The following is a 22,576-nucleotide window of genomic DNA, read 5'->3' as shown; positions in this document are numbered from 1 at the left end:
GCGCAAAATATAAAATTCATATTCAACCGTTTAAACCGTCCTCTAACAGTGAAAAAAAAATTTTAGGTTTAATATTGGGTGTACAACTTAATTCGGTCCGTTTTTTTGTTTAAAAAACGCATTTATTTGAACAATAAAATAAATTAATATCTTATTCAAAGTATTGTCCATCGCTAGCCACTACTTTTTCCCATCTTTCTGGAAATTTATGGATTCCGTCGTGGAAGAAGCGTTCATCTTTTGAAGCCAAGAATGAATCGAGTTAATTTTTGATACTCTGTTCTGAAGTGAAGCGTATTCCAGTCAAAGCGTTCTGCATCGATCGAAACAGATAGTCGGAAGGAGCAAGGTCTCGGCTATAAAGCGGGTGAGCCAGAACTTCCCATCCGCTATATTTCAAATAGTTTTTAACCGGAACAGCAACATAAGGCCGAGCGTTGTCATAATAAAAGATTATGGACTCGTGTCTGATCGCATATTCTGGATGTTTTTCGGTTATAGCTCGCTTTAAATGAATCAATTGTTGCCTATAGAAGTCTCCCGTGATGGTTTCACTAGGTTTTAACAGTTCATAATGGATCACACCTTTTTGATCCCACCAAATACAGAGCATTACCTATGGATATTCGGCTTTGGCGTTGATGTTCCCGGTTGGTCGGGTTTTATATACGATTTTTTGCGTTTCGGGTTGTCATAGTAAATCCATTTTTCGTCCCCGGTAATGATTCAATGCAGAAAAGACTTCTTTCTGGGTGACACCGGTTTGGACACAGCACGATTGGACACCAACCAATCATCTTGACTTATCCAAACCAACAAAAAAACTCTAGGCATTGGCCGCTGTGGTGGTATCCAATCGTGCGCACCTCCTTCTTTTTGTACTGTTTGAGCAACATTTTGGACATGCAAAATCGTCGTCCGATATCTCTCGGTTACAATTTGTATGGGACTCAATTTACTTGCTTTTGGATGTATCTCGCAGCAATTTGAGTCGTTTCGAAATAGTTTGCCGAGTAACTTCCAATGTTTTTGCGAGCTCTTCTTGCGTTTGACACGAATCTTGATCGAGTAATGTTTCTAATTTTTTATCTTCGAACTTTTTCGGTTGACCCAAATGCACTTTGTCTTCAACAATAAAATCACAACTTTTAAATCGTCAAAATCATTCTCTGCAAGATTTATCCGATGGTGCAGATTCACCATACACTTCTACAAGCATTCGATGCGCTTCAGCTGACCTCTAATAAGTTGGCAGGACCAAATTAGCAGAATCGAATGCGACTTATCAGAAAATTTAGTACTCATTTTGTACTATTTTGTACCAAAAAAAAAAATTTTGTACCCCGTGCCATTTACGAAAAAATCGTGGCGCTGCCAACTTCATATTCAGCTAGCAGGACCAAAAAAAAAAAAATTAATATAAATAAAAAATACAGCGTATACAGTTAGTACGGAATTTGTACTAATTTGTACCACTCAAAAAACTTGAAAATATTTTCATTAATCCTTTAAAACAACCCCTATTTCGTAATAAGGCATTTCTCTTTCAATTTTTTCAGAATTTAATTAATTAAATTGAACCAAATTTACTTTTTTATTTACTACCGATTATGTACTATTTTGTACCACCAAAGAAAATTTTGTACCCCGTGTTATTAAAAAAAAATCGTGGTCCTGCCAACATGAAATAAACATAACTCAATAAAAATGATTAAAAAATGATAAATATCGATAGATTCCATTAGTACAAAATTTGTACTAATTTGTACCACTCAAAAAACTTGAAAATATTTTCATTAACCCTTTAAAACAACCCCTATTTCGTAATAAGGCATTTCTCTTTCAATTTTTTCAAAATTTAATTAATTAAATTGAACCAAATTTACTTTTTTATTTACTACCGATTATGTACTATTTTGTACCACCAAAGAAAATTTTGTACCCCGTGTTATTAAAAAAAAATCGTGGTCCTGCCAACATGAAATAAACATAACTCAATAAAAATGATTAAAAAATGATAAATATCGATAGATTCCATTAGTACAAAATTTGTACTAATTTGTACCACTCAAAAAACTTGAAAATATTTTCATTAACCCTTTAAAACAACCTCTATTTCGTAATAAGGCATTTCTCTTTCAATTTTTTCAGAATTTAATTAATTAAATTGAACCAAATTTACTTTTTTATTTACTACTGATTATGTACTATTTTGTACCACCAAAGAAAATTTTGTACCCCGTGTTATTAAAAAAAAATCGTGGTCCTGCCAACATGAAATAAACATAACTCAATAAAAATGATTAAAAAATGATAAATATCGATAGATTCCATTAGTACAAAATTTGTACTAATTTGTACCACTCAAAAAACTTGAAAATATTTTCATTAACCCTTTAAAACAACCCCTATTTCGTAATAAGGCATTTCTCTTTCAATTTTTTCAAAATTTAATTAATTAAATTGAACCAAATTTACTTTTTTATTTACTACCGATTATGTACTATTTTGTACCACCAAAGAAAATTTTGTACCCCGTGTTATTAAAAAAAAATCGTGGTCCTGCCAACATGAAATAAACATAACTCAATAAAAATGATTAAAAAATGATAAATATCGATAGATTCCATTAGTACAAAATTTGTACTAATTTGTACCACTCAAAAAACTTGAAAATATTTTCATTAACCCTTTAAAACAACCTCTATTTCGTAATAAGGCATTTCTCTTTCAATTTTTTCAGAATTTAATTAATTAAATTGAACCAAATTTACTTTTTTATTTACTACTGATTATGTACTATTTTGTACCACCAAAGAAAATTTTGTACCCCGTGTTATTAAAAAAAAATCGTGGTCCTGCCAACATGAAATAAACATAACTCAATAAAAATGATTAAAAAATGATAAATATCGATAGATTCCATTAGTACAAAATTTGTACTAATTTGTACCACTCAAAAAACTTGAAAATATTTTCATTAACCCTTTAAAACAACCCCTATTTCGTAATAAGGCATTTCTCTTTCAATTTTTTCAGAATTTAATTAATTAAATTGAACCAAATTTACTTTTTTATTTACTACCGATTATGTACTATTTTGTACCACCAAAGAAAATTTTTTTTGTGTTATTAAAAAAAAATCGTGGTCCTGCCAACATGAAATATCTTATCTTTTTATTTACTACTGTTTCTGTACTACAAAACATTTATGAAGATATTCTTCCTGTTTAGTCTTTGAAACGATAGTGTCTTCTTGATCACCGTTTGGGCGGATGTCAGCATGTATTTTGGATAATTAAATATAGATTCAAATAATTATATGTATTATATTTTATTGTAGAAATTAAACTAAACAAATTTTATATTTTAAACTATTCTAATACTAAATACTAAACTATTATAAATAATATAAATCTTAATTTTAAGAATTATAAGAATTATAAATTAATAAGGCAGGTGTTATTAAAGATTTATCTTTAATAATCCTTTCTTTTTTTTCTAGGTCATTATATTCGACCCATGTTTGTCCAACTCTTAAGCATATAGCTGTATAATGTCCGATTGTTTGTATGCCTCTTGTTGAAACGGGTCTTTTATAAGTTACAATTCCGAGTAACTTATATATTACTTCATTCAATGGATTTTTGAATGATTTATTGATGTTGTTCGATTTAATTTCTGAATCATTTTCTGTGGTGGAGAAGATTTCAAAAACAACAATATCTCCTGGAAAATAAATAATTGTTAATTCAAAAGAAAGTAAGTATAGTACATTTCTATTAAAACATAAGTATTAAAATATAAAAACTTTTTTATTATAAAAGAAAAGAACAAAGTTAAAAATAACATTTTTGGAGCAATTTAGAATCCTTAATTTAGCGATATTACTAGTGATATATCTTAACATCCGTGCTTTGATTCTTATAGTCTTTCTTTTAATAATTTTAATGATGATTAAAATTAATATTTTTTGTTGTTTCAAAACAATACATTATTTTATTATACTTTCATAACTAATTACTTTATGTTCATTAATAATTAAAATTACTTGCCTGTTTTAGATAGTGTTGTTGTTTCAACTCCAAGACAATTTTTTGAACAACAAGGATGTTCTTCCAGGTAAACACTCTGCCTTATTATCTCATTAAAATTATTAGAAATTGCTGCTTCTGCGATTTTCAATCTATCTATTTGTATTACAGTCAATTTCTTGTGTCGTGGTGGACAACCGGAATTGCAACAAGATATTTCTTCAAAACTTGGAATATCTTTGAAGAGAATACTTGCTAGGTAACCAACATTTGTTTCGCAATTCACGTAATTACAATCGCCAACATTAGAAATAGGAAATATTTTTAACAGTATTTCCGCGCGTAATTTGTACAAAAAAAAAGACTAATAACATTATTTATACAGTTTATAATTTATTTAAAAAACAAATTTGTGTCTTCTATTTTCTTCATATGTATTTGTAAATTATTTAAATCATGTCCTGCAGCAAGTAATATTTGGAATATGCTGTCGAAAGCACAAGTATTAGTTATAGTGTAATTGCCATCATTTATATGTAAAGATTTTAAATCAAGACTATTTCCATTTTTTAAAATAGGTATTCTTACAGATTTTTTACATATTAAAGAATCTCTTAATTTGTGTTGATATTTTCCGAGATATAAAGATTTATTTTTATTTAACTTTGTTGTTTCTAGACCACACCAATTTTCTGTTTCTCGACTTTCCAGGATGTTTTTTATATTTCCAACATTTTTACATGTCATGCATATACGACGTTGGCCATAACCTTCTTCAGAATCATTAAATACTGAAGAACATTGAGGCAATGCATGAACAGATTTTTCGCATAAATAACAAATATGTGCATTTGTTGGTTCATCGTTATTCTTACATGCAGGACATGAATTATTTAATAAATTAGTAGTTGTAGGCTCTGTTAAAGACGTATGAGTTAATGATACATTTTTCGCGTTAACAGATGAATTTTGATCAGGTACATTAACAATCTTCATGATACCATGTAAATAATTAACGTGCTTTTGAATGAATGAATCAATGCGCAATAGTGGACAATTTTTTAATACTAAGGATTTTAATTTGTTAAATTCACTTTCGACCAGTGCACTAGAAGCAGGTATGCGACCATAACCGAATTTATCAGTATTAATATTTGTCCAAAGTGGTAATAATTTTATATCAACTAGAAGACGATCCACTAATTGTGGAAAATAAAGTGGATTTATTCTATTACCTTCATCCTTAGTAATTAATGATTTAACATCGTTTAAAATTTGTTTGCCCCATATGGTCCATGAATTTTCGAAAGGATTAAAGCTATCTGTTTCAGTGGCACCTTCCATTTCGAATATAGCACTATTATTATTTGTCTCAAAATTGTCTACTTCTAATTCATTAATATTAGTCATTAAAGTTGTTAATTTACCTAATACGTGCTTTGTCACATTGAGTAAGATCACCAGTATTTAACCAGTATTTTACCATCAGTTTTTGATAGTGCTATTATAAAGATAGATTGTATTACTTCTTTTGCACTTAGAACATTTCTGCTTAATATCAGTTGACCTATTGCACCCAGATAAAATATTTTCACTCTTTTATTTAAAGTTTATTTAAAGTTTTCAAAAAATTTGAGTATTTTTTTACAAAATGTGCCACATCTATTCTAACATAACATTTAGGAAGGTTAGAATTTTTACATGCATCTGCGTAATCTTCTATATTAAGGTAGCCTGTAAACGCGCGAATAATTGCAATTAATAGTGCTCTTGATGAATCGCATACCACTTCTTTAGGCACAGGTGCACCAGATCGTATCCACTCTGCCAACCAAAAATGAATGGAGTTTGCATTGTGACTTTCACTTACCATTTGACAAATAGAAAATTGTCCACTTTTGCAATTAATGACACAATGATATAGAAAAATATGTCTCGATACTGATCCATCCGCTTTATATAAGTGTTTAATAATACTACCGGTTGCATCTATCGATATACATGCATTATTTTCAATGGCATATTTTTTGTATACATTTAATTGGTGATTGCTCCAATAATGCACAAAAACAGGATCTAATCCAATGTTATGGATTATATTCCTCAATGATGTTGATTTTAAAATAATGAGTGCTTTAAGAGCATCTGGATCTACATAATCTGCCATTGCTGCTTCTGATTTCGCTTTATGTAAAACAGGAGAGCTATATAAGTGAGGAGGTTCTGCATCTCCCTCAGCCATTAACACTTTTGCTTTTTCTGCACGATACACATGGACTGATTTACTTTGTAATTCCTTGCCAATAATTCTTCTTGTCGGATTTCTTAAATATCGTTTCTTACAATTTCCTCTTCCTTGTATATATGTGCAGTTTAACTTCACACAATCATCAGATGGATCAGTATCCTCTATGATACATTTTAATGTACTGCCGCATTTACAATAACCTAAAAAAATATTTTTAAATAAAAAAACTTATTATATTTATTATTATATTGTTATATTTATTTTATTTATACATTTATGTTTTTACTTTTATATCTTTATATCTTTACATTTATTTGTATTTATATTTATACATTTATATTGTTATTTATATCGTTAAAATTACAATCTAGAACAAATATAAATAAAAGTAAAAAATTACCAGAATCTATAAATTTAATAGAATAAATTTAATGAAAACATAAATTCTAGTAACACTCAACTTACCATTAATAACGCCAGATTTAGCATCGCCAGAAATATAATGATTTTTGAATTGAAAACCACATTTCATATGCGTGGCTTCCCAAAATTTATCAGTTATCATTTCTTGCCACTTGCCAGGTTGTAAAACTGTTCGCAAACGATAATATGTTTTTCCTGCATTAATAACGTTACGTTTATATACTTTTTCCGTCAGAAGATTTGTAAATTCTGTTCTTAATAAAGAAATGACATAAAAGTGTTGCTTCATGTTGCTATCATCTGACGAAATATTTACAGAACTTTCAGTACAGTTGAAACCACTTAATGCACTTTCATTTGCGTCTTTATTATTGCACAATTTATCAAAAATAATATCTTTTATATTGTAGCGATTGCACATCGTAAAACATATAAATTATTCGTTGTCACTTTATTCTCTAAGTCTTTAGCTATAACATTCCACACATCATGTGTTTTTGAAACGATATTACTATTGTTTTTTACTATATCTTTATATTTTAAGATAGCTGATTTCATTTTTTCGGGATCTACTTTTCCCGGTCTACCACGTACAGGAGGCATGATAAAAATTATTGCTCACGAGTTGTTAGACACTCTAAAGGACAATTGTCGCGTTGGTGCTATACAAGCTGCACTGATCCTACTGTCCTTAGTCGTTTGACTACTACCAGAAACACACTTCAGACAAATGCCAAACAGCAGGATCGCGCTTCATTTGTTTATTCTCAATCCTGCAACGCAAACGTACAACGCGAACGCGCTTCAACTGTCAGGAGGCGCGGTCGCACCTTGGCGCCAAACTAAAAAAGTGTGTTGAAAACAGCAAAGCGGCGCGATATTATAAAATAAAATTCGATTTAATCCAGCAAGATTTTGTATAGTATAGTATAGTCTAATACAGTCTAATATAAAATATTACAGATAAGTTCATAATTTTAATGATGTAATATTTGAATTATAATGTATGTATAAAAATTATTTATATCAATGTAATTAATATAATCAATATAATACATTATAATACATATTAATTTAAGTAATTTATATTAATTATGCAAATACATATTTATTTTATCTATAAATTATTTATCATATTTATTATTAAATTAAATTCTAAAACAATATCAATTATTAAATATCGTATAAAAACGAATAATTTTCAACAAAATTACTATAAATTCAGTACTAATAAAAATTGGCATTATTTATTATTTTTTAATAATTTTGATTGAGATTCTATTAGTACAAAATTTGTACTAATTTGTACCACCAAAAAATTTTGATTGAGTTATGTTTATTTCATGTTGGCAGGACCACGATTTTTTTTTAATAACACGGGGTACAAAATTTTCTTTGGTGGTACAAAATAGTACATAATCGGTAGTAAATAAAAAAGTAAATTTGGTTCAATTTAATTAATTAAATTCTGAAAAAATTGAAAGAGAAATGCCTTATTACGAAATAGGAGTTGTTTTAAAGGGTTAATGAAAATATTTTCAAGTTTTTTGAGTGGTACAAATTAGTACAAATTCCGTACTAACTGTATACGTTGTATTTTTTATTTATATTAATTTTTTTTTTTTTTTTGGTCCTGCTAGCTGAATATGAAGTTGGCAGCGCCACGATTTTTTCGTAAATGGCACGGGGTACAAAATTTTTTTTTTTTGTACAAAATAGTACAAAATGAGTACTAAATTTTCTGATAAGTCGCATTCGATTGTGCTAATTTGATCCTGCCAACTTATTAGAGGTCTTCAGCTGCACTTTTCTTCCAATTAAAACAGAAAATCAAAACTTCCTGCAAATGGTGCTTATTTGGAACGAAACTCGACATTTTCAACGCAGTAATAATTAAACTTGTGCAAAATTCAAAGGCTTGTAAACAATATTTGGTTAACAGATGTTGACACTTCATTATAGTAAATTCAGCTGTCGCCGTCAACTATTTGTAGCACCTAGAGCCATCTTTTGAAAACGGATCAAACTAAGTTGTACACTCAATACTTTCGTTCCTTCTTACTCTACTTTATCATTCTCATTCTGAGGCTTGTTTTTGGATGAGTCCCAGTTGCACACAGATCAGATCGGACAATACCAATCACGTAATCTAATCTAACCCAACCAACGGAAATATTCTAGGCATCGGTTGCTATGATTGGTTGTGTCCAATCGAGTCTGTGCGCAACTGGGACACTTCCTCCGGACATTAGTTTCATTGCAGAAACTAAAGTAATTACTACTTCATATTTATAAAGTCTATGAAGTTTCTGAACCTTGGTTTTGCGGGGTTTACAATAGGTACGGTCAAAATTTTGCTACAAATGATTTGAAGCGTTTGATTAACCAATCAGAATAAAAAATATTAAATTAACCAATCAAAAAATACTTTAAAGCATTTGTATCATCTTGACCGTACCCAATGCAGTCGTTATGATGCTACGATGGACCAATCGATCATACAGCCTTTTTTCCCTAGGGCGGAAAAGTAAAAAATGAAAAATTTCGCCATTAACTTTAATGGCAAAAGATTTCACTTTTCATCTTTCTGCCCTACAAAAAAATTACATGATCGATACCCAGAGAAGAAAATATTATATACTTTCTTCTTTGATTGGTCCGTCGCAGCATTGTAACATCAGGCTTGTTTTTTATTTCTGCACTAGACTGCATTGGAATGTTCCTTTCTGCTTTCGCTAACTTTCAAACATATACCTATTTTATTTTAATTGCCCTTTTTATTTTACACTAATTTAGGGAGTTCAGGAACAAAAAAACAGATGGATCGTAACGACTGCATTACACCGCTTTTGTGCCAGAGATTCTACGTTGAAATATTTTGCAGTCAGTGTGCAATCAATGAAGGGTATGGCTGGTTGCTCTAATCCGAATAAGGCACTAAAAATATGAGAATTCCTATGGTCCGCTATTTTTAATCCTTCTCCTCCCCCCTTCCTCACTCTTTGCCATCGTCACAAGGCAGCGAGCAGGGAGTGAAAAGGCGGGAGAGAGGAAAGTCTAAAAATAGTGGACCATAGGAATATCTGTATCTTTAATGCTCTAATCAGAATGGAGTAAATGTTGTCAGCCATCCCCTCTACTAGCTGCACGCTAGCTGCAAAAGATTTCAACCTGTAAACCTATTCTGTAATTCTTTAGCGACAATTCGGTATCGTTGCCCCCCCCCCCACACAACATATGAACGTCCCTGGACGTCCGATACATGTCCACAAAAGTCCTTGTAATGTCCCAGCATGTCGTACGTCTGTAGGATGTCCGCAGGACATATTTGGGATGATTCATAATATGTAACATATTATGTATATCAAACATGTTCCCGACATACATAATAAATATTCGAAAATCGCGAGCGTTGTTCTTTATATTAAATAAGACATTTCAAAGATGTTCTAAAGACGTCTACTAAATGTCCAGAGGACATCGGTTGTACAGTGAGGTGCAACGATTCGCAGGGTCATGTAGGTAGCTTGAGTTACCGACGCTGAGTCGGTAACGATAACGCACGCGCGCGCTCGGAACATAATTTTATAGATCAAATGTTTTTATTATTTATGTTTATTACTTTATTAGTCTACATATTTGTGTATAACTATATATAATTATGTATGAAATATTTTTACTGGAAGTGAGAAAGATAAAGAAATAAATTAATATGTCTCAGATACTTTGTTTTCAATTTTAAATATAAATTTATTTAGTTTAATGTAATTATGTTTTTGTTTATACGCAATAGAAACAAAAACATAATTACATTAAACTAAATAAATTTATATTTAAAATTGAAAACAAAGTATCTGAGACATATTAATTTATTTCTTTATCTTTCTCACTTCCAGTAAAAATATTTCATACATAATTATATATAGTTATACACTGTTGTAATTCTTGATTTATTTAATTAACGAATTACACTATAGAGAATATAAAAGAACGTATACAGAACACGCACGATCTTGATGACAAACATAAGACAAGTGACACATATGTAATACATAGCAACGATATACTATAGAAATCATATTGAACATGTATTGTTAGCTTATTTCATACAGAACCAACACTCTTTTATACTTACTAGATTAAATTATTAATTCTAACACCCCCTCTTAATCTAGAGAGTATAAACAATTTCAGTTATTAAAGTTTAAATCCTTTTTAAACCTAGTCCTTTTGTACAAAATTTATGCTTTGGACCATTTAAAGACTTAGTAAATATATCAGCTATCATCTTGTCAGTTGAGACATATTTAAGTGTAATTAAATTTCTGTCAACAGTTTGTCTGACAAAATGATATCTGATTTCAATGTGTTTTGTCTTGTTATGAAACACAGGATTACAACTTTTGTGCACTCTGATTATCATTACATAAGATAATTTTCTCATCATAACTAATTAATTCATTTAACAAGCCTTTTAAATGTATAGCTTCCTTGGCAGACTCGGAAAGAGCAATATATTCTGCTTCTGTACTCGATAATGCCACTAAACGCTGTTTTCGAGCCTCCCAAGATATTGCACCATTTCCTAGAATAAATACAAAACCAGTATAAGACTTTCGATCATTTAAATCATTTGCCCAGTCTGCATCACAGAAACCAACCACATTCAAAGAATTAGTTTTTTGATAAGTTAAAGAATAATCGATTGTCCCTTTTAAATATCTTAGAATTCTTTTTGCAGCTTTCCAATGCTGGGCATCATGATTTAAATTGACTTGACTTAAATAGCTAGTTACAAAAGCAATATCAGGTCTAGTATTAACTGCTAAAAACATTAAAGCTCCAATTAATTGTTGGTAGGGTACATCAATATTTTCTTTTTCGTTATAATTTAACTTAGAACCAACTTCCATAGGAGTAACAACATCTTTCGCTTCAGTTAAATTAAATCTAACAAGTAATTCCTGAATAAAATCTTTTTGATTGATACTAATTGTATTCATGAAATTATCTTTATGTATATTTAAACCTAAACATCGTTTAGCTTTTCCTAAATCTTTAATTTTAAAACACTTCATTAATTGATCTTTAAGTTTTAAACAATCTTTCTCATCATTAGAGAAAATCAAAAAATCATCCACATATAATGCAATAATTATAATAGATTTGTCTAAAACTTTAAAGTATATACAGGCTTCATAATTTGATTTTTTGAAACCTAATTTTTCCAAAACATTTTCAACCTTTTTGTTCCAAACTTTGGAAGATTGTTTGAGACCATAGATCGCTCTTTTCAATAAACATACTTTTTCTTTATTATTTGAATCTATGAAACCTTCTGGCTGATACATATAGATTTTTTCTGATAATTCACCATTTAGAAAGGCAGTATCGACATCCAAATGATCTATATTTAAATTTAATTCAGCTGAAAGTGCAATTAATAATCTTATACTTGAATGTCTTACTACTGGCGAGAAAGTTTCATAGTAATCTACACCGTATTCTTGGGTAAAACCTTTAGCTACTAAACGAGCTTTATATTTGACTATTTCACCCATTGTATTTCTTTTAGTACGAAATACCCACTTATTTTTAACTATTTTTTGATTCTCTGGAGGATCTACCAAAGTCCAAACCTTATTTTTCGCCATTGAATGAAGTTCTGCTCTCATTGCTTCTTTCCATTTATCATGGTCATCTCGCTTCAAAACTTCAGTAAGATTCTTAGGATCACTTGGCTCACAGGTTGCTTGAAATAGGAAATAATCGGAAAACTTCTTGCTACTTCTATTTCTTTTAGGATATCTTCTCTCTGTTTCTCTAATGTCTTCTCCTACATTATCTTGATCCTCTTGATCTTGATTTTTATCATTATCTTGATCCTCTTGATCTTGATCTTTATGATCTTGATGTCTATTCTCTGTTTCTCTATTGTCTTCTTCAGCATCTTGTTGTTCTTGATCTGTTAAACTTTGAAATTCTTCTTCATCTTCTTCAGATCTTCTTTCTGATCTAATATCATTTTGTTATATGTCTTCTTCAGAAGAAAAAACTTCTTTATCTTCATTACTCAAATAAATATAAGAATTTAAATTATTATCTGCTTCACTTCTTTCTTCTATTGAAAATTTATTTTCCAAGAAAACAACATCTCTTGCTCTGATAATCTTTCCTTTATCTTCTATATCAAATAATCGGTAGCCTTTGGAATCTTCACAATAGCCAACAAATATATAGGGCTTTCCTTTTGCATCCCATTTATTTCTTAGATTCTTTGGAACATGTACATATGCTAGACAACCAAAGACTTTTAAATGACTGAGATCTATTTTTTTACCTGTCCATATCTCTTGAGGAGTTGCTCCTTTAATTATTTTATGTGGAGAACGATTTTTTAAATAGACAGCAGTATTAACTGCTTCTGCCCACATCTTGTGATCACAATTAGCAACATGCATCATACAACGTGCTTTTTCTACGATTGTCCTATTAAATCTTTCCGCCACTCCATTCTGTTCCGGAGTATAAGGAATTGTAAATTGATGTCTGATGCCCTTTGATTTCAGATAAGCCTTAAATTCCTGACTAAGATATTCTCGTCCATTATCAGTGCGAAGAACCTTTATTGTATGACCTGTTTCATTCTCCACCATGACTTGATATTCCTTGAATATTGAATATACTTCATTTTTCGAAGCAAGAAAATAAGCATGAACTTTTCTTGAGAAATCATCTATGAAAGTAAGAATGTACCTTTTTCCACTCCAAGAATAATCAGGCATAGGGCCACACAAATCAGAATGAATAATCTCAAGTAAATTTCTAGCTCTACTTGATTGAATTCTTTTGAATGGCTTCCTTGTTTGTTTACCTTGTAAGCATGCAATACATTGCTCACCTTTTTCATCAGCGAAACTAACTCCTGTTGCCAAACCTTGTTTCAATAAATTCATACTTATACGATTGAGATGTCCAAGTCTTCTATGCCAGATATCTTCACCATCCAGATGCTTCGCCAGATTTCCGACTTCTGTATCCAATTCTTCTGTATCCAATTTATATAAACCATTATGAATTGAAGCTGTTACAACTACTTCACCTTCGATTGAACAGTCTTCAGTATCATAAACTTGACAACCTTCGGAATTAAAAATAACAATGTAATTATTTTTAATCATTTTACTTACAGAAAGCAGATTGGTTTTTAAATCTGGTACATAGACTACTTCAGAAATTCTCTTCGGACCATTTCTTGTAGAAACCAGTACATCTCCTGTACCATAAGCCTTTAACTTATGTCCACTAGCAACAACAATATTATGAGAAGTATTTGAATTAAAATTTTCAAACCAGTCCTTCTTGTTTGAAAGATGTGTGGTCGCTCCTGAATCGATGTACCAATCTTCCGAATCTGAATTCTTCATTGACACAAGTAAAGCTTTATCAGCTTTATCCTTCTTGCTTGTCGTTTTTTCTTGCTTATCCTTCACATTATCTTTATTTTCCCTTTTATTAGGACCCTTTTATTAGGAATTATATTTTAAATGACCTTCTTTTAAACATTTATAACAAACCACCTTTCTTTTGTTGTACACTTTATTATTTTTTGAATAAAGCGCCTTTTCGCTTGAGCTATTAGAATATTTAATATCCTGCAATAGCTTAGCTTTAACAAAATCACTGGTTAATCTGATGTTAGCACTTTCTAAGGCCATTACCATAGGATTATAATCTTCTGTAAGTCCACTTAACATAATGACAGCAACAAATTCGTCGTCTAACGCAGCATCCATATCAGCTAACTTCTGTGAAATAGACATTATCTCACTTACATAAAGTTCCATATTTTTGAAATTCTGCAACTTCATTCCTGACAATGTGCGTAGCAACGTCAATCTTCTTGACAGTCCTTTGTCTTCATATGCTTTTTGTAAATTTGACCAAGCTTCTTTTGCATTTTCAGCAGATCTCACATACGCATACGCAGAAGATTTTATCATTAAGCATATTTTCGCTAAAGCTTTCTGATCTCTTCGTTTCTTCTCGACTTCTGAAGTTGTGTCTTCTTCAGGATAACCCTCTATCGCAGCCCACAAATTTTCATGAATCAGGGCCATCTTCATGCCGAATTTCCAGTTATTGTAACTTTCGCGTCCTTCTAGCTTTTCAAAAGCAAGATGAATTGCCGATTCACTCATTTTAATGCTCGGCAGACGTGAAACTATTTAACTGATTAAATACGGCAAAATTAAACCTGATAGAAACTTAGATCCTGCTTGAACTTCTGTCTATCCGTTTTTGTGTCTGGTTTTTTATCCGTTTCTTATATTTGTCTCTCAATTAATCTATATGGGAGCTTCTGGGCCCATAACCTGTTGTAATTCTTGATTTATTTAATTAACGAATTACACTATAGAGAATATAAAAGAACGTATACAGAACACGCACGATCTTGATAACAGACATAAGACAAGTGACACATATGTAATACGTAGCAACGATATAGAAATCATATTGAACATGTATCGTTAGCTTATTTCATATAGAACCAACACTCTTTTATACTTACTAGATTAAATTATTAATTCTAACATACACAAATATGTAGACTAATAAAGTAATAAACATAAATAATAAAAACATTTGATCTATAAAATTATTCATGTTCCGAGCGCGCGCGTGCGTTATCGTTACCGACTCAGCGTCGGTAACTCAAGCTACCTACATGACCCTGCGAATCGTTGCACCTCACTGTACATTCCGAAAAGGTCCGCTGTATACATATATGTCAACAAAGTTAAGTATTTTTATTATTATCATCATTATCATTATTATACATATATAACACAAGAATTTTATAAATTATAAAATTATAAAGATAATTTTTTGTGTTAAAAAATATTTAACACAAAAAAATATATTTAACCATATACAGGGTGTCCCATTTAAAAAAACGCATCTTAATAATTCTTTAATGAAACATTTTCAGTAAAAATGTTTCAGACAAAAGTTGCATGGCTTTAAAGGGGTCATAAGATGGTATCATTAATTTGACCTTGAATAATTACTTTAAGGTCACGTAAAGAACACCTTCAGTTTTTTTAATGGGACTGCCAACTTTTTATCACATATTCTTGTAGCTTATCTTGAGACCTTTCCAAAACACTACAAGAAAGTTCATTTTTGTTGAGTACTTTCTGAGTTGTGAGGTTTGAAAGCTACGGTGTACTGTAACTTTCAAGGGTCACAACTCGGAAAGTACTTAACAAAAATAAACTTGTAGTGTTTTGAAAAAGTCTCGAAATAAGCTACAAGAATATGCAATAAAAGATACAATATTAGAGTAAATCGGTAGTTCCCTAATTAAAGGGTATCGGTACTTCTCTAACATTCTATATTTTTTATTGCATTTTCTTGTAGTCGAAAGTTTTCCAAACCACTAAAAATAAGTTTGTTTTTGTTAAGGACTTTCCGAGTTATGACGCTTGAAATTAGTTACACAGTACACCGTAACTTTCAAGCCTCACAACTCGGAAAGTACTTAACAAAAATAAACTTTCTTGTAGTGTTTTGAAAAGGTCACAAAATAAGCTACAATAATATGCAATAAAAAGTAGGCAGTCCCATTCAAAAAATTGAAGGTGTTCTTCACGTGACCTCAACTAAATTAAGTTAAAGTTGACGGCATATAAAATTAATTTAGTTACGTAAAAAGTTGTATGAATAATTTAGTTACGTTAAAAGTTATATGAAAAAATTAACTCAGTTAAAGTTACATTAAGATTAAATTAACGTAAGTTAAAATAAAAGTTAATTTTCAAAGTCATTATTTACATAAAATTAGAATATTGTAATTTTCAAAATTACATTATTCTAAATAACAAACAATTATGGTATAAATTATAAAATAAATTTTTTCTTTTATTTATAATTTAAGAGGATGCTAAAGTAACAGAAGAACTTCCTCGACGTCGGTCCTACAGATCACTGCAGATTATTTTTCGAGCAAGACCAGGCTATTGCTCTTTGTCCATTGCATAGATCTGTCTTTGTTTTTTGATTATTTCGCCATCTGCGAAAAGTCCTATCAACTACTGTTGACTACCATATTGCTTTGTTTATGACAGTTTAGCTTCGCTGAACAAAATACACATGTGGTAAAAGCACATTAAGATATCTTTTTTGTTAGGTGTTTAATCGTAATTTCACGCGGTCAGTGTTATTCGTGCATATTTTCTGAAGTGCGCTCTACTATTATTTTGTACGTACGAGCTACACAACTTCTCTGTTAAAGTAAAGTTAACTTGAGGCGATGGCTATACGAGTGAATTTTTAATGATTTATAAACTTTTGTTCGATTTTCTTGTAAAATTAACTTCAGCGCACTTTCTTTTTACGCGTATTTTAATTCTAAAAAAAATTTTTGTGATTCTGTAACGCCAATTTGAAGATATTTAGTGCACTGTAAATGTCGATAATTCATGGTACTTTAGCATCCTCTTAAGTTTATATGAAGTAAAGAAGAAATATTGTTTTTTATATATAGATATATATTCTTTTACAATTTTTTTAGATTTTGTAATTAAATTATTAAAAATACGATTTTATGTATAATGTAAAATATAACCTTACATACGATATATCGATAAAATATAATCCTATTAAAATTTATCATTATTAAAGTGATTATTAAATTGAAATAAGAGCGTTATTTAAAAATAACGGTCGGTTTACTTTCGTATCCTAGTAGCATTTTCTGCAATTTTCTGCAGGACAGAATCTGCGTGCAGTTAATTGCAGAATAATTGAGTCAGATGTGCAGAAGATTATTTCCAAAAGAGCCATGCTGGCAAATTGCTAGCAGACTGCTTCAATATTCGTGCACTGTACTTGTATATGAACTGTTTGCAGAAACTTGATACAAATATTGAGCTATCTTGAAGCAGATTCTTCCCGCAACTGCAGTCTGTAAACAGTCTAGCAAAGTTCTTCAGCAGAATGACATAAGATTCTTTTAATAGAAGTAGTGTGCAGATCTTGTGCAAATATTGCACAAATATGATTAGCAGATTTCTGTAATTTCTTACAACAGAAATGGCGTGCAGATCTTGTGCAGATATTGCACAATTATGATCTGCAGATTTCTGCAAGTTTCTTACAATGGAAATGATGCACAAATTTTGTGCAGATATTGTACAGATTCTGCTTAATCAACGGCAGAAAGATCTGCTGCAAGGTTTATAACAATTCCGGAATAAAATGGATTTAACAAGTGAGTGCTAGTGCAACCGCTAAGTGGCAACGCCGCGGAAGATCTTCTCGTGAGTCGAGTGCGGCCACAGGCGTTATATCTAGGCGCCGCCGCGGGCGACTGTCTAGTTCATACTTCAGTGAGCTCTTATACAGGGTGTCAGGTAACTACCGCCCGTGGTTTCGTGGATTGATAGATCAAGTAAAACTGAGCAGAAAAGTCCTCCTTTACCATTTTTTAATATTTGCCATAGTAAACAAAAAAAAAATTAATAAAGTCTGCGAATAAGCGCGTATCATCGCGCGCAAGGACCGCCCGCCGGTCGCCGAGACGTAGGCAGCTGCGGCTGTACGCGCGGCGCTGTGCGGTGAGGAGGAAGAAACAGCTACTGCTTTTCCCTCCTCACCGCACAGCGCCGCGCCTAGCCGCGGCTGCCTACGTCTCGGCGACCGGCGGCGGTCCTTACGCGCGATGATACGCGCTTATTCGCAGACTTTATTAATTTTTTCTCGTTAACTATGGCAAATATTAAAAAATGGTACAGGACTTTTTTGCTCAGTTTTACTTGATCTATCAATCCACGAAACCACGGGCGGTAGTTACTTGACACCCTGTATACAAGGTGGCCCAGACCGTACTATGAAACTCGTGACATAAGGTAGAAGAAATCGAAACAAACCAAAAAGTCTAATATCATTTCGCGATACTTGCAATAATTTTCGAGTAATAAAATATTATAATCAGCCGAATAAGAGCGCGCGCAGAGACAAGCGGTCGCTCGCCTGAGCCGAGGACCGCCCACCGCGGCCCAACAGTAGGCTAGACAGTGAGAGCGCGCGGCGATAGAAAGGACAGTTTTGCACAGCCGCGGCGCCGTTCCCTCATGTCCCCACACCGCGCCGAGACACGCGTAAAAGTAAAATAATAAAAGAAAAGTTAAATAATGTTACTTCGCGAATGTAGCATCACTCCTCTTCCTCTAAAGTACAAGAGCACAGTAAATATTATCCTCGATATTATCCCTTTCAACAACAGTTCTAATTGATACTATTCGAATCTCACCATTATGTGTAATTTCAAAAACAAAATTTTAACTATTTCCATTTTTTTACACTTTTTATATTAAACACTGTAAGATACTCGGATAAATAGCATTATGCTAATTATAATTTATCACAGTTTTAACGACAGTTTTCATTAAAAATATTTACGTAATAATATAGAACATTGTTACTGTAAATGTAAATATTGTCATTAAATGTAATTTAATACATTATAAAAAAAATATGAAGTCTAACATTAAAAAATATGTTGCTGCTGTAATTGTGCTTAAATTAATAATTGTAGAGCGAAATATTCTATTAAAACTGCAATAAATAATCAGCACCAATCTTTCTCCGAATATCGTGCCGTGTTTAAAAGTATAAAAAAAGTAACAGTTTATATTTATTTTTTAAATTACACATAATGGTGAGATTCGAATAGTATTAATTAGAACTGTTGTTGAAAGGGATAATATTTACTGTGCTCTTGTACTTTAGAGGGAGAGGTGTGATGCTACATTTGCGAAGTAACATTATTAGACTTTTTTTTTATCGTTTATTATTTTACTTTTACGCGTGTCTTGGCGCGGTTCGGGGACATTAGAGTTGGTATAAAGAGAGTTGCGACAATTACCCAGAAATCGCCATTAAGGGGGAAAATATATAGCTACATTGCGCCAATTTCAAAATATGAGCAAGCAATACTGTGTAACACATTGTATATACAATTCAATGCTTTCTAATTTTGATACAATCATACAGAGCCGTTTTTTCGTATACAGCGAACATTCTTAACCTTAATTTCTGCACAATTTTGAAAACCATGTCAAATGATCGATATTATTTATTCATGAGAGGTCGAATACATCTAGCTTTGATAGAAGCAGTGTTTTACGAGTTGATATTGTGTAATACTGTGTCACACAGTGTATGACTATGTTTTGTTGCTGGAAAGCTCTCAATAACAATGAAACAAAATTTTAACTTTAAATAATCATTACTTTTTTTAAATATATATAAGTTTTTTACATTTTGAGTTCTACGACTTACAATTAGAATTATATAATTTAAATTTTATTTTAAGGAGATTTTTATTTTATGTAGCAGAAAGATTATGCTAAGAAAAAGTTAGTTTTATAAATATACCAGGATCAAATACTTAACTCAATCATCTTAAATTTCTCGTAAATTGTTATATAAAAAAAATGTTTAAAAGAAAAATTATATGTTAATAAAAAAATAATTATTACATTAAAGTGTTTTGACATCCTTCTGCACAATGTACCATCTCGCTAAACAATGTGTACAGAAAGACTATTTAACATATTTTCTTTAATATTATTCATTAGTCTACATATAACATGACAATAATATTGGAATAATAAATAAAATGTTAACAATAAGAAATAAAAAAATAGATAAATTTTTAAAACAATTTGAGATTATATTTGTATATCATTATTTTTATTATTTATTAAGAAAAAGTTAACTTTTTGGCTTTAAAAAAATATTGACAAAAATTACACTTGTGTAATTAATATTCTTTTCAGAATTAATATTCTTTCTAGAGTTTGCAAAAAGGTTGCAAAAGAGTTTGTATCAACTGACACACGTAAACACACTCTTCAACCAAAGATGATTAGGCTGCGTTCGGGAATACACACCAAGTTCTTCCGAGTATCATTTTATCCTTGTTTAACATTCAGTGAACAACAAAGATAAAACGACAGTCCAAGGCACTCGGTGTGTACCATGGTGGAAGTAGACATGTGTGCGCAGTTTGCAAGTGTCTCTCTCTAATTCTTTGCCCTCTCACTTATTTTTTGACCGTAAGTCCCCATGTGTACCAACCTTGTTTAACTCCGTAAAGTTGTTACAACTGAATGTGTTTGTTTTCGTTGCACGCACGTCATTTAGTATTCTTTCGATCTCTTTTTATCATATACGTGCGTGAATGTCGTATGATTGCACTTATCGTATAATTATAATAAAATGTACATTAAATTCGATATAAAAAACGTATGGAAGATGTCGATAATTTTGAAAAGAAAATCTTAAGATTCATCTCCACAATGCTAAAACTCGGTGCAACTTTTCGAGCTGAGAACTGTGTGATCAATTAGCTTGTCACTTTTCCATAAAAGCTAAACATTGATTGATTACAAACTTTTCGATCTGAGAACTCGGACCGATTTCTAGCCATTTCTAGCATCGCGGGCTTTTATAAATAAACTTTTCCATAGTAATCAAAGAATATCGTAATATTATTACAATTTCTAAGAGCTGGTTTTAAAATCTCCTGTTTGTGACCAGTTCAGTACCAATTGTAATTGATTATTTCTGGTCAATTTTATTTAACGACAACTACGATATGTAAGATAATAATAAAGTATATAAATGTAAGATAATATTAAAGGAAAAAAACTAATATAATAAAGGATAATAATAAACGACTTTTATTTATATAAAAAAAACTCTGATATATTTAAACCAATGGTTTCGCGCTCGTGTTATAAATCACAGATTAATTATAGGCCGTAAACAAGCAAGACGATTATTAATTTAATAAATTTATTAAAATCTAAAAAGATTGTGATTACGAAACGTTTCGGTCTTACTTGACCTTCTTCAGCCGTAACGTTAACATTAATCTACTATCTTTTTGAACATATTTTTTATTTATTTTTCTACTCGTATATAAGTACGAGTTCGTACCAAACATTAATTATAATATTTCATCGAGAATGCATTGATAGTATTCGATATTTTCTTTAACAAGTGTAATTATTTTGTGTATTACATAATTTTCTTGGGAAAAGTAGTCACCATGAAAATTTATAAAGCATTTTTCAACAATTTTACTAATATGAATTAATTCATCAGAGAGATACATTATTTGGTACCCTTCAGAGACATAATGATATGTATCAGGTATGAGAGAAAAGGACACAACGAACATATAGCAGAGTGTGACAAAGATGCAATCAAAACAGTTGTAGTAACCTGATATCATCAAACATTTAGTTTTTCGTAGTTGGCAGACTTGGGGACTTACAGTCTCTCGATGCGAAAAAGGGGCGTGGTTTGCGAGTTTCGCGCACACCATGTCTACTTCCACCATGGTGTGTACAGCTCTATTTAATCTACCTAACCTAACTGATAGCTAACCGGAAATTTCCCCCTTAATGGCAGAGCCAATCAGCATTAGGCACATACATTGGCTGCGTTCCGATATACACTGCAAGTACTGAAAATCTATAGTTCATGTTACGTATACTATAGATTTTCAGTACTGGCAGTGAATTTCGGAACGCAGCCATTGTCGCAACTCTCTTTATACCAACTCTAGGGGACATGAGGAAACGGCGCCGCGGCGCGGCGGCGGTGCGAAGCTATCCTTCCCCTCGCCGCGCGCTCTTCCGTCTAGCCTACTGTTGAGCCGCAGTGGGCGGTCCTACGGCTCAGGCGAGCGACCGCTTGTCTCTGCGCGCGCTCTTATTTGGCTGACTATAATATTTTATTACTCGAAAATTATTGCAAGTATCGCAAAATGGTATTAGACTTTTTGGTTTGT

At 31.4% G+C, this 22,576-nt stretch overlaps 1 protein-coding gene across 5 annotated transcripts in view; it reads right to left on the bottom strand.

The window, feature by feature from the left end:
* The window catches only part of LOC113004773 (bis(5'-nucleosyl)-tetraphosphatase [asymmetrical]), a 49,289-nt gene that overhangs the window by 14,436 nt on the left and 12,277 nt on the right, over positions 1-22,576 (bottom strand). For 3 of the 5 annotated variants that reach the window (XM_039451781.1, XM_039451782.1, XM_039451783.1), the window contains 2 exons: positions 6,748-6,900; positions 1,237-6,482 (listed from right to left, as the gene is read on the bottom strand). The exons of 1 other annotated variant lie outside the window; for it this stretch is intronic. In XM_039451781.1, coding sequence (XP_039307715.1) covers positions 5,638-6,482; positions 6,748-6,900 — 998 coding nt within the window. In that variant the 3' untranslated portion in view covers positions 1,237-5,637. Of the gene's footprint in view, positions 1-1,236; positions 6,650-6,747; positions 6,901-22,576 lie in introns of those variants that run through there. One more of the 5 variants, XM_039451784.1, reaches the window with a different exon arrangement.

The sequence above is a fragment of the Solenopsis invicta genome, chromosome 7, assembly GCF_016802725.1.
Source record: "Solenopsis invicta isolate M01_SB chromosome 7, UNIL_Sinv_3.0, whole genome shotgun sequence".
Classification (NCBI taxonomy): domain Eukaryota; kingdom Metazoa; phylum Arthropoda; class Insecta; order Hymenoptera; family Formicidae; genus Solenopsis; species Solenopsis invicta.
This window is presented reverse-complemented; position numbering and strand designations above follow the sequence as displayed.